Source organism: Photinus pyralis, unplaced genomic scaffold (genome assembly GCF_008802855.1).
Source record: "Photinus pyralis isolate 1611_PpyrPB1 unplaced genomic scaffold, Ppyr1.3 Ppyr1.4_LG2, whole genome shotgun sequence".
Classification (NCBI taxonomy): domain Eukaryota; kingdom Metazoa; phylum Arthropoda; class Insecta; order Coleoptera; family Lampyridae; genus Photinus; species Photinus pyralis.
This window is the reverse complement of record NW_022170403.1, coordinates 1,843,427-1,856,418: the sequence shown is the minus strand read 5'-3', so window position 1 is coordinate 1,856,418 and position 12,992 is coordinate 1,843,427. Positions and strand designations below refer to the sequence as shown.

The 12,992-nt window shown below is 35.4% G+C and overlaps 1 protein-coding gene across 3 annotated transcripts in view; it reads left to right on the top strand.

Moving 5' to 3' along the window:
* Positions 1-12,992, top strand: part of LOC116162676 (E3 ubiquitin-protein ligase UBR4) — a 59,947-nt gene that overhangs the window by 32,332 nt on the left and 14,623 nt on the right. For all 3 annotated transcript variants that reach the window (XM_031476339.1, XM_031476338.1, XM_031476337.1), the window contains exons 17-29: positions 3,681-3,875; positions 3,927-4,223; positions 4,276-4,489; positions 4,551-4,697; positions 5,097-5,298; positions 5,351-5,555; positions 5,604-5,951; positions 6,000-6,331; positions 6,537-6,665; positions 12,042-12,203; positions 12,253-12,414; positions 12,468-12,642; positions 12,691-12,957. In XM_031476339.1, the coding sequence (XP_031332199.1) occupies positions 3,681-3,875; positions 3,927-4,223; positions 4,276-4,489; positions 4,551-4,697; positions 5,097-5,298; positions 5,351-5,555; positions 5,604-5,951; positions 6,000-6,331; positions 6,537-6,665; positions 12,042-12,203; positions 12,253-12,414; positions 12,468-12,642; positions 12,691-12,957 (2,835 nt within the window). The remainder of the gene's footprint in view (positions 1-3,680; positions 3,876-3,926; positions 4,224-4,275; positions 4,490-4,550; positions 4,698-5,096; positions 5,299-5,350; positions 5,556-5,603; positions 5,952-5,999; positions 6,332-6,536; positions 6,666-12,041; positions 12,204-12,252; positions 12,415-12,467; positions 12,643-12,690; positions 12,958-12,992) is intronic.

The window sequence follows — 12,992 nt, the reverse complement described above, 5'->3', positions numbered from 1 at the left end:
GACTAGTATTCTAAAATAAAATAAACCGATACAACGAAATATCGAAGGATCCTCAGTATTACAATCACTTTTAACGACAATTTATTTTAATCTTACAAAATACATTTTATAGTTAACAAAAATGCATCAAATTCATGTCTTGGGCTTTGAGATAATGCTCTTGGTTTTTTTTCCCAACGATCTTGGTGCATAAATAACGATTTTGACATGTTTTGATCAAAATCCATGTGGTCCATAAAAATAGATCAAATTCATGTTTAGATCATTGAGATAATGCTCTTGATCTTTTTCCCAACGATCTTGGTGCATAAATAACGATTTTGACATGTTTTGATCAAAATCCACGTTTTCGCCAAAAATTCATCAAATTCATGTCTTGGGCATTGAGATAATGCGCCTAGTCTTTTTCCCAATGATCTTGGTGCATAAATAACGATTTTGACATGTTTTGATCAAAATCCACGTGGTCGCCAAAAATGCATCAAATTCATGTCTTGGGCATTGAGATAATGAGTCATTTTCCCAACGCTCTTGGTGCATAAATAACGATTTTGACATGTTTTGATCAAAATCCACGTGGTCGCCAAAAATGCATCAAATTCATGTCTTGGGCATTGAGATAATGCGCCTAGTCTTTTCCCAACGATCTTGGTGCATAAATAACGATTTTGACATGTTTTGATCAAAATCCATGTGGTCCATAAAAATAGATCAAATTCATGTTTAGATCATTGAGATAATGCTCTTGATCTTTTTCCCAAATCTTGGTGCATAAATAACGATTTTGACATGTTTTGATCAAAATCCACGTTTTCGCCAAAAATTCATCAAATTCATGTCTTGGGCATTGAGATAATGCGCTTAGTCTTTTTCCCAATGATCTTGGTGCATAAATAACGATTTTGACATGTTTTGATCAAAATCCACGTGGTCGCCAAAAATGCATCAAATTCATGTCTTGGGAATTGAGATAATGCGCCTAGTCTTTTCCCAACGATCTTGGTGCATAAATAACGATTTTGACATGTTTTGATCAAAATCCACGTGGTCGCCAAAAATGCATCAAATTCATGTCTTGGGCATTGAGATAATGCGCGTAGTCTTTTTCCCAACGATCTTTGTGCATAATTAACGATTTTGACATATTTTGATCAAAATCCATGTGGCCTCAGAAAAATAATTTAACATTTTTGAATCACACACATGCGGTTATCAAACGTGCACGTTATCAACTCTTTCAGCATCAAGATAATGCGTTTGAAAGCTTTTACAACTCTAAATTCATGTGTAAAGAATAATTTTGGGTACATTTTGCTCTAAAACTTTTGACCGAGACCACAGAGAAGAGTTATATTGAATTGTTACACATCTAAGAGTCATAGGGAATAATCTAGCGAAAGTCCGAACTCGATACATGACCTAGGGAATGAAATATGTTAATTTTTATTATATTGAGTTCGCAGTTTTTCCTGTTCCCGATTCACTCGAAGTCGTATAACTTTTGTTCCTGTTGAACCAGCTTCCTGAAAATCAATAGCGTCCGTTCTTAATGTCCAACGTACCCGTATACCAAATTTCAACACAATCGGCCACTTTTAAAAAGAGTTAGAGCGCACACGGACGGACGGACGGACGGACGGACGGACGACAATACAAAACTATAAAGGATCTGAGGATCCTTAATAAATTAAATTATTAATATTTGAATTTTTAAAAAATAAGATAAACAAAACATATCCATTATTTTCATAAATACATCAATTTTTTACCTAATACAGGGAGATATCACATAAGAGTAATCATTTGCCGCAACCAGGTGTATGTGTACCAATACAAAACAAAAACATAACCTATAATTCCGATTTGTGATTCTTGTTACTTTCCTCCATTTCAAAACGAGTTTCTTTCAAATATTTACAAGGTCGGTAAATTGCTTATAAATTATAAACAAACGTTTTTTTAGTTGTAGCGGGTAAAAGGTAATAGGTTTACTCCGACATGCCTTTTACTTTAGAAGAGAATAAGATGCTTTTGCAGTCCTGTTTCCGGAATGGGGCTAAAGACGAAAATTGAGTTTGGCAGTACTCCATAGGTTTGTGTATACAGGAGTTTCGAGAAACCTCTTGAGCAAATTCCGAAAAAGCCGCTACTACAAACGGGTATCTCATACGGAACGTGTCGCACTACTGTCTGGAGAAAATTGTACTTTCATCCTTTAAAGTAACCGTGTTACAAGAACTCATCGTCCAGATTTACAAAGCCGTGTAAATTATTGCATGCAATTCGTTTAATGCAAATTTCCGAGATTGCAACGTATTCGGAACCGTTTACACACCATTGCCAAATTACGAGCAGGTATAAAAGCTGCCGTTTGAAACATTACGCAACTGTAGTTACATTCCGTCTTCGAAAACATGGAGAAAAGAGTGGATCCCTGTCTTAATAATGGTGGCGAGCACTTGGAACCGTTGTTATAGTGTGCATGTAATTTACGCAATTACTTCAATATTAACGAGTTGTAAAACAAATAAAATCGTTTCAATTTTTGTAGTAATTAGCTATTTGTGTAGTTTCACATAATTTTGAAACTCACAAGGTGCTTTTAAATGGTTGATTTAGATTAAATATGGTTAAACGTCAAAAGTTTACTTTGGTTTGAAGTTTAAGGTTATGTTTTAGTATTTTTGCATCACGCCTGTTGCGGCAAATGATTACTACCGTCATAATTTATTGAAGCGGCGCAGCAACTCATTATTGATCGCACTGTATGTAAAGAGTCCAAAAATGTTTTACAGAAATTCGTATCCCATTTCTCATGTATTGCAAATGCAAAAACTTTCTCTTCTTTTAGATGGTTATTTAAAATTGCCTTGTGGAAATTTACAATGTCCAATAGATTCGACGTAAATTCAAAAAAACTAAAATTGGTCATTTCTTATATTATCGAAGGTATAAGAGATATAAAAAAAAGTTTTATATAAAAGTTACTGTCTTTGATATGCTTCATTTAGAATTGATGTAAAAAAATTCAAGATGGCTACTTTTGAGGAACATTTACCAACTTCCTAAAGTTAAATAGGCGCCATATTGGATTTTTAGATTATTTGATAGATTTTTTAATTGTCTTTTCAACGAGCTATCATAGCATAAGATTGAAAATAAGATACCAGTTATATCAACGGTTTTTATATTTTAATCAAGTAGACTGTAATGAATTAAAAAAAAAAAAAATAAATTCGAGGCAACAAAACAAGGAAAATAATTACATCAGATGTTTAAAATACTGGCCATTATTAGTGAAACACATTTCAAGACAGTTTACTTTAGGCAATGTGTTGCCATTGATTGTTACTTTAAACGGAAATAAAAATCGGCTTTCTCCTATCTTAATTTGAATGTTATTTCCAAGGTTATTTCAATGAAACATAATGATTCCATAAAATTATAGGTAAGACTATAGTAAGACTAAACAATTTTATTGAACTTTTGAATAAGCATTCAAACAGTATCTCACACTGCCCCTTTGTGCCTAAAGAGGATTATATATTGAAAACGATTTTAAGTTTATTGTCATCCTTTTATACAAATTTGATGTATATTTCGTTAATTTTCTGGAAATTGATTCATTAGGGGGTGCCAATTTTAGTTGGAACATTCTGTCTAATTTCTAATTTTTTTAGGTAATAATCCTGTAGTCCTTATGCTAAAACCAGATGAAATAGCAATTCAAGAAATAAAAATAATTCCTTCAAAATCAAAAATCACTGACATGGTCGCGATTCGTCATCATTCGGGCTCAGAACAACGTACAACACTTATACTTTTATGCGAAGATGGTAGTTTGAAAATTTACATGGCTAATATGGACCAAACTGGTTGGTACACTAAATTTATTTTTGAGTACTTTACCATATGTGTTCTTGAAGGTTTTTGGATGTCTCCTATTATTCAACCTGCTATTATGCACCCGCCAGTGAAAGCGCGTAAAAAGAAAGTTGTCAAAATTGGGAAAACTTCTAGTTCTCTATCATTCCCAATTGATTTCTTTGAACACTGCCAACCAATGAATGATATCGAAATTGGTGGAGCTGATCTCTTACAGGTGTATAATATGTCCCAACTAAAGCATAGGCTGAACACAGCAGGACTTTCTATAACATGTACGAAACCATTAGGATTTAACGTTGACATAACAAACTCTGATAATAATGTAGTCATGACCGGTGCGTCAAATCAGCTAAAAATTGTGCGAAATGTTCACATGAAATGTTTTAGGACTACGTGTTTTAGTAGGTACTCAGGATCCTCATCGAGCACCATCTTTCATAGAGGTATTTGGAAGGATAATCACAATTACAATTACCCGCAGTCGTTGGTACGATATTCCATTTACACGAGAGGAAAGTTTACAAGCCGATAAAAAGGTAACTGTACTATTTGGACCTTCACAGGATCCGGAAACAGTGACTACTCTGGATAGTTTGAAAGTGTATGTATTGAACTCATTGAGATTTTTTAAATTTAATATTTTATATTCTTATTTGATGTAGGTACGGTAAAACAAAGGAAGCATTCGGCTGGCCAGAAGAAACTGAAGAAACCACAAACACTACCTCTGCAACTGCTGCAATGACTTCACTCACAAACATTGATTCCGAACAAACTGTTAATCCCATTCCATTGTCAACACTTGAAAGGTGAGTGAATCATTACAGTGGAAAAGCTTCACACACATTTTGAGCGTACTCAAATGAAGTTCTACCTCAAATTTTATTAATGAATTGACATTTTAAATGATTGGGAGCCTTTTGTTGTGGCCTGTCAAAATTTAGATGTTTAATTGCATTTCCATTCGAAAATAGTAGGAAGTTTACCTAATAAATGATCGTTTTATTTTGATGTATGTGGTTGTAAACAGTTTATTGTAAGGTCTTTTTATATATCAACTTTTAAGGCAGATTTAGGGACTGAAGTGTTATTGCGAAAGTACGTCAGATTGTTATCTTTGGACATGTTTTTTTGAAGATTGTCCAATTATAATTTAGTATTTGTGTTTATTGTTATATTTCTGACATAATACTTTTTTTTATCCATAGGTTGGTTGTTGGAGTACTAGAGGTACTAGATGGAACTTTTTCCCTTTATACAAATGAAGATAAATTAAGCCAGTACAAACCTGCATCCATAAGTGTCGCCACCAAGTTACTCACTCTCGCATCACCACCGTCTTTGCAAATGCACTCAAAAAGCCTTTTATCTGCTCTGCATTCATCTAAGCAAAATTATCACAATTATAAGGTGACAATTTTAAAAGGTTTTTTTATTTTCGTTTTTAACCGTTTTCTTGTAGGATCAGGCATTACTGCAACATGTGCTTGAAGAACTAATATCTATGACAGAAATGCATCCGAAAAATTATGCAAATATTGATGCCGAAAATTATTACCGACTTGTGATGATTGTGAGAGGGATGGCCGTCACTCGTCCTCAAAACTTGGTCAAATTCTCAGATTCGCAAACCTCTATACAGGATGTAGTTTTGGATGATCCTCTTGGTAAGATTATGAAAATTACTTGACGCTTCAATCAACTTTTCATTTAAGATGTAAAAATAAAAACCAGCAAAAACCAACATCTTTTGCTGCAATTAATGGATGTTCTTTGGATATTGCACTCCCACAATCCTGAGAATACTACTTTAGCCCCAGTTGTTGTGCCCGGTCTTAAACACACAGAACAAATAGTGCATGCTTTAGTCGAGATTGTCCATGCTTTTAATAGCTGTGATGCATATAGCAATGTAACAATTGCTGTTTACCTACAATTGCTTTTGTGCAAAGATCTCGTGATTGCGTTTAGTGCCAAGCAAGCTTTAAATCGCGTTTTGAAACCAAAGTGTAGACGCCGCCGTGTGTTTATTCCGAGCCCCCCGCATTGCGGAACACCAGGAAGTATGTAATTAGTTCATGTATTGCCGTTCTCTTAAGGCTCACTTTTAGAAACCAGTATAGAATCTGAAGATGATAAACCACCAAGAACGACTCCTCAATCAAGTCAAGAAGACGATGCTCAATCTAGAGATGTAACATACGATGTTGATACAGTGGAATCTATTTCAGTACTCCAACAGCCAGTACTTCCAATTGATAATCATAATATTAATCCTCTTGAAGCATTGCTCGGAGGAGCTGCCGGTTATCCCCCATTACTTGATATTCCACCTGATGCTGATGATGAAACTATGGTTGAGCTGGCGATTGCATTAAGTTTACAAGACCATGAGCTAGGTGGAGGTATGCAACAAGTGCAACAAGGACTGCATAGTTTACAAGTTAGTATTACCTGATCTTCAAGACTGACTCTTTTAAAATTAATATCATCATATTAATATAATCTTCATTAAGTTTCTATCACACTTGGTATCTGGGGAAACAAATAAGTAAATTCCATTTCATGGTTTCAGTGTAATTTTGGATTATGTTTTGTGACACCAAATCTTGCAGTCTGTAAAGAAATTCTTTGCTGAATTATTACAGGTCACCGCTGGGCAAGCCCCAGAAGGAGGTCATTACAGTGATACCACTGTTTCAGCTGGTGGGTCAGACGACGAGGGCAGTACAGCTGCAACGGATGGGTCAACTCTAAGAACTTCGCCTGCTGAACAGGTTAAGAGTATAGTATTTAATTACACTACCAGAGATAAAAGAATAAACAAATTTAGAATTTGTATTTACACAATAGTAAAGAGTATCGAATATAAAGAAAATCAGTGCTATGTGTGCTTTTTATATTTTGAAACCAACAATATCAAAGTTTTAAGGTAACTGCAGATTTTTACAGCCGATTTTGCATTATGTTTCTAGCATCAAAGTATCCTTAACTGAGTTAAATTATTGCTGCAAGTTATACACTATTTGTGCGTTCGGTGGAACAAAATGGCCAGTATGTATCACAAATCAGTCAATTTCGTCATGTATATACAATGTGTTTTTTTTGCCATTCTGCCATTGCAAATAGAGTATTAAATTAAATTTGACGCACTTCGCTATCTGTATAGCCACAAAAGGATCTGCAGAACCCTATAGTTCGATGGACTAGCAATGCTCTGGCAGTTGAATTTCAAAATATGAACACATTTATATAGTATGGAATATCTTTGTATTATTTTATACTCTTTGATAATGGGTTGAATTGATGTGCTCAGGATGTAGCATGTAGCAATAGTTCACTAGACAAATACAGACTTGTAATGGTAGAAGCATTTGTAGTATTATTATTTGTCATAGGAAATTGAGAGGAACGCATCAAATTCTGACTGAAAAAACCAAATTTCCATTTTATCTCAGCATTTACCTGTCCGGAAAATTATAGACAGAGGTACGATCACTGACAAAAATAATGATAATCGGGAACTTACTGCCACTTAGGCAATCAACCATACACTATTAAAAATGGCAACATTGAATTGTAAGTTTTGACTCGTGTGAGATGGGACGCCGCATTGCGGTTTTGCTTCGTCACTGCCTTGATATAAACGTATGTTTTTTCCTTCTTGTGTTTTGTGTCAAGCGCTCGGCGACGTAACATGAACTCCAAAAACAAGATTAGGTATGTTATATTATTATTATTATTATTATTTATTAAAAACTGTACATTTTCCAACTACTTACAGATACCTTTGCCTACATACATAGAAACCAAAATTTGTTGCATATTTGATTATCCTATATAAATCAGTTTTTTAATCGCGTTTTATAATTTTTTAAATATCGCGGAACCACATTGTTTTTTGTGTAAACTATATATTGTTTGTATACAGGGTGACAATTTGAAAACTTGCCACCCCGCATATCTTAGTAAATAAACGAGATATTTAAAAAAATCAAAATCCGTTTCGGTAATTCGGAGGGGGAATCACAATGACATAGTTGGCGACGCACCCCCTCCAACCCCCTGCGCCCCAGCCACCCCAACTTTTAAATCTTAAATAGTGACCCCCCATGTGTGATACGTCGTTGGAAAGCTCTGAAAAAATGCTTTCCAACCATACCAAATAGCATTACATTTAGGTTAGTAATTATCGTGCAAATCAAAAAATAAACATGGAAAATCGTATTTAACTTGAACTTCCAAAGCCGACTCGATAGCAACTCATTTTCGATCGCCAGTTATAATCTATCCTCAAACTCTTGTCGAACCTTTTCAAATGTTGGTTTTGCAATATTTCGACATTCTTGAATTATTCTCTGTCTTAGTTCGTCTATGTTCGCCGGTTGCGTTTTAAATACGACAGATTTCAAATGTATCATATTAGTTTATTTTTTGATTTGCACGATAATTACTAACCTAAATGTAATGCTATTTGGTATGGTTGGAAAGCATTTTTTCAGAGCTTTCCAACGACGTATCACACATGGGGGGTCACTATTTAAGATTTAAAAGTTGGGGTGGCAGGGGGGTGGAGGGGGTGCGTCGCCAACTATGTCATTGTGATTCCCCCTGCGAATTACCGAAACGGATTTTGATTTTTTTAAATATCTCGTTTATTTACTAAGATATGGGGGGTGGTAAGTTTTCAAATTGTCACCCTGTATAGTACTTATAGCTAACACTATCAAAAAGTTTGCTAAATTAATTTCTGGATTGTTGTTTCTGTTTTTGAAAAGTCTATACATATCACTTGGCATTGCTGATTGTCTATTTAATAATTTGCACACTAGTATTTTGACTTGTTTCCACAGTTCATCTGTTAAATTACACTCTACTATTAAGTGCCATGCTGTACCATCCTCGTTGCACCATAAACAGTTTTTATCTGTAGTTACACCAATTTTGTTAAGAAAAATCATGTCGGCCAATCTGTTTTTTGCGAAACGCCATGAGGTGACAGCATCGATTCCGAGTGATGGATTTTTAAACATTTCACTCCAACATATTTCCTTTTCGTCCCAATTCCCTTTTAAGTTTTTCGGTTTTCCCAGATCCTTCATTCAATTGCATTTCGTACAACAGTCTTCTCGTCTTGGAATTGAGAGTTATCTTTTTTCCTGTTTCTCTCTCGAAATATATTTCTGGGGGCCATTTTCCTGCACCGACTACGCCTACGACATCCGGGAAAGTTACTCCAACTAATTCTTTAAGATCATACATTGAGAACATGTTCTGCTTTACCCTGGGTGTAACTTACCTTTTTAACAATTCCTCCTTCACCTTCCATTTGGTTCCTGTTGTACAGTCTCCGATGTTATTTAGTCCACACTTGTACCATATATGTCATTATTAATTAAATTTTTCGCTGTTTGTGGCCACAATTGGCAGTCGCACAGGGGTAGCATGTTAAGATCGTGTTGACACGACGGAAAATTTTTTAACATTAAAGGGACTGTGTTCCAAGATTTTATTAGGCTTTTTGTGTATACGGATGTCCCTGAGTTACTTGGTTTACAATAGAGGTATTGCCACGACAGGTCACTATTGTTGCTTTTTATGAAATTATAGTCGATCATTTTCGTCCAGTGTGCTCCGTAGGAGTTGAAATATTTCAGTACCGTGAAGACTCGAAACATATTGACTTTGGTTCTTATATTTACCATCCCCATTCCGCCTTGCCAAATTGGTAGTGTGAGGGTCTTTTTGTCGGTCCAATGTTTCCTGTTTCGCCATGCGAAGTCTATGAGCATGTTTTGGATCTCTTCTAGTGCTTGATCTTTTATTGCTAGTATTTGTAACGTATGCCACATTTTGGGTGCTATGAAAGCATTTACTATTCTTATACGACCTCTCAAAGATAGTGCACTAGCTCGGAATTTCCATTTATCCAACGCATTGCGAACTTTCTGTTTCAAATCTTCTTCGGTTATTGTGTTGGATCCTGTTTCTTTAGGACTGAGAGTTACACCTAACACTTTTAAGGAATGAGATGTCCAGGTACATTCCAGCGGAGTATCCTTTCTGTGTTCCCATTTGCCGCACCACAAACCTTTGGATTTAGAAAAATTTATTTTCGCACCGGATTCTCTTGTAAATATTTCTAAACAGTGACCAACTGTTTCGAAGTCTTTGTTCTCCGTTATGAATATGGAAATATCATCTGCGTATGCGGCTATGGTAACCTTCTCTTGTCTCGCGGGTGGTAGCAGGAATCCTCCTATTTTATTTCTGATTAGCCCTAACAAAGGTTCCAGTGCCAACGAGAATAATGGTCCAGATAAGGGACACCCTTGTCGTATCCCTTTCTCTACCTTAATTGGACTTGTTAAAAGATGACGAACTCGAACGAATGATTTTGCCTCCGTGTATAATTCGATTATTACATTTTTAAAATGCGCAGGGAAATTAGTTTTGTCGAGAACATGAAATAAATATCTATGGTAAATGTTGTCAAACGCGCTTTCTAAGTCTAAGGATATTATTGCCAGTTGTTTCTTTTCTGTGTCGGTGTAATTTAAGATGTCTCTGTGCAAGTGGAGGCTGTCATATATAGATCGTCCTGGAATACTGTAAGATTGATCGGTTTGCACGACTGATCCTACTACTTTCATCAATCTTTGGGCTATAGTCTTTGCAAGGATTTTATAATCAGTTGTAAGTAACGATATAGGTCTCCAATTTTTAGATCAAAGGGGTTCTTATCTTTCTTTAGTATTAGCGTAGTAACTGCTGTTTTAATGACTTGTGGAATTTTTTGTGCACCATTTATACTACTTGAGACTGCTTCGTAATAATATTGCCCTATTTTTTCCCAAAACTGTAGATAAAATTCGACGGTTAAACCATCTATTCCAGGAGATTTTTTTTTGTTTAAACTTTTCAACGCATTGGTAAGTTCTTCTAGTATGTTATAGCACAGATGTACACATACAACAGATTGGTAACCGTATGCATTTTATGGGTAACACATTTAGGTATACTTAAAAGCGCCCTCTATTGAGCAGCAGTATAAACGTGTCACCGTTCCGTCAACGAAACGTCTAATATCCTCACATTGAAAGCTACAGACATATTCAGACATATCCGGACCGTCAAGGTTTGTCAATGAGAATATTTTACGTTACCGGTACGGTGCTATTTGTAATTGGTAATAATTCCTCCGTTAACAGTGAATTTATTGTGGGATTTGTTTCAGACTAGTTAATTTATTGTTTGCACGCCTTTTGTTTTTAAGTTTCCTATGAAGTACCTACTATATTGACGATTTTTGTGTCTTACTTACCTACTGTAATAATCTTTGAGGTAGGTAAGTGCCTATAGTAACATTTCTGCTTGCATGCAATAAGCTCATCTACTCATTCTCATTGATCCAAGAGAAGCGCACCGCAGATATGTGTAATGGCATATTTACTTAACTGCAGTGCAGGCGTCTTAATAGTCAGGTGCTATCCAAATCTATCTTCCGCTCCACCAAGCGATTGTGCAAAAATAATGTCTTCAAACTAAAAACGGTTTTTCCGTTACTTGACGTTTGGCGTTTTCCGTATCTGCTGTTCAATAGAGGGCGCTTTTAAGTATACCTAAATGTGTTACTCATAAAATGCATAAGGTTAGCAATTTGTGGTTATCATAAAGAGAGTGTACTATATTAATAATAATTAATTAATAAAAAAAATTGAAAGTTTTCAAACTGTAAACAGTGAACTTGAGTATTTGCATATTTGTCAAAATAAAGTAGGCAGTTCTGCGCCTCAACCAAGTTTAAAAATTTACTTCCTATGTTGATATTTGATGGATACTGGTCAACTTTTTGAATTTCAAATAAAACCAACAAATGTTTCATTGCAATTTTTTGGCTCTTTAGCATTAAAAGGAATTAGTACCTAAATTTTCAATGAATATTGTACTTACGTCGCACACCTTCTCTTTACTGTAATATAAGGTTGTAACATTTAAGAGCAGTCTGTAGTTTAACATATTTCAAGTTATGTATAGAATTTGGTGCATTACTCACAATGTGTGTCAAGCACTGCTTTTAGTTATAATTTGGTAAATACAAAAATGTGCGCTAGATATCCGCTTGCCTCTTGTTAAAAATTAGTGTATTTCAGGGTGGTAGTGCCGGTTCTGAGAGTGGTGGAAGTGGTGTAGATAGTATTACAGGAGAACATAATGTGTCAGGACGTAGTTCTGCTTATGGAGATAATATACAAGAAGCAATTACTTTAGTATCACGTTCTGATACTAGCTCATTAGCCAATGCCAACTTTCAGGTTAATTTCTAACTGCGCCTAACTTGAAGTCATTTCTTTCCTGTTACAGATGACGGAAACAGGTCAACTTCCTCAAGAGGTAGATCCGGAGCAGGATTCTGAAAGTAACAGTCGTTTGCATGTGTTACGTCTACAACTGTTGGAACGATTGATTGAATATCTGCCCAAGTTACGTAACGTTGATGGCGTAAGGGCAATTCCCTTTTTACAAGTAGGTTAAACACAAATGAATGGGTATCACTTTAACTGGTGGCTCCTGTGTAGGTAGTTCTTCAACTTACCACAGACCTAGATGGACAAGTGGAGCGTGACAGAAATTGTTTAAATGGTTTGTTAACAGCATTTATAGTGGAACTAGAAGTTAATAAACCAATGAAGGAAGATGTTTCGAAACGAACGACTCAAAGAGAAGTTCAACTCATTATTATGAGACTTTTGAGTGAGTTGAATATTTGAAAACGTCTTATATTAATAGCAACACTTTCAGGTGTATTAATGTCAAGGTGTAAAACGTCATCTTCAAAAATCAGTCCTCTGGACAATTCTCTATTTGTATCACAAACAACTGCTACGTTTTTGCACAAAGCAGACATTATAGCTTACTGTCTAAAACTGTTGCAGTCACTTTTGGAATATTGGAAAACAAACGAGATTGAGGAAGGATCTCATAATATCGGAAGTAACTTGTTAAAGGAACACTTACCCCATTCCCCACCGGATATGACGCCATTTTTCTTGAAACAATTTGTGAAAGGTGGAGTTAGCTCTTTGTATTTGAAAATTAATTAC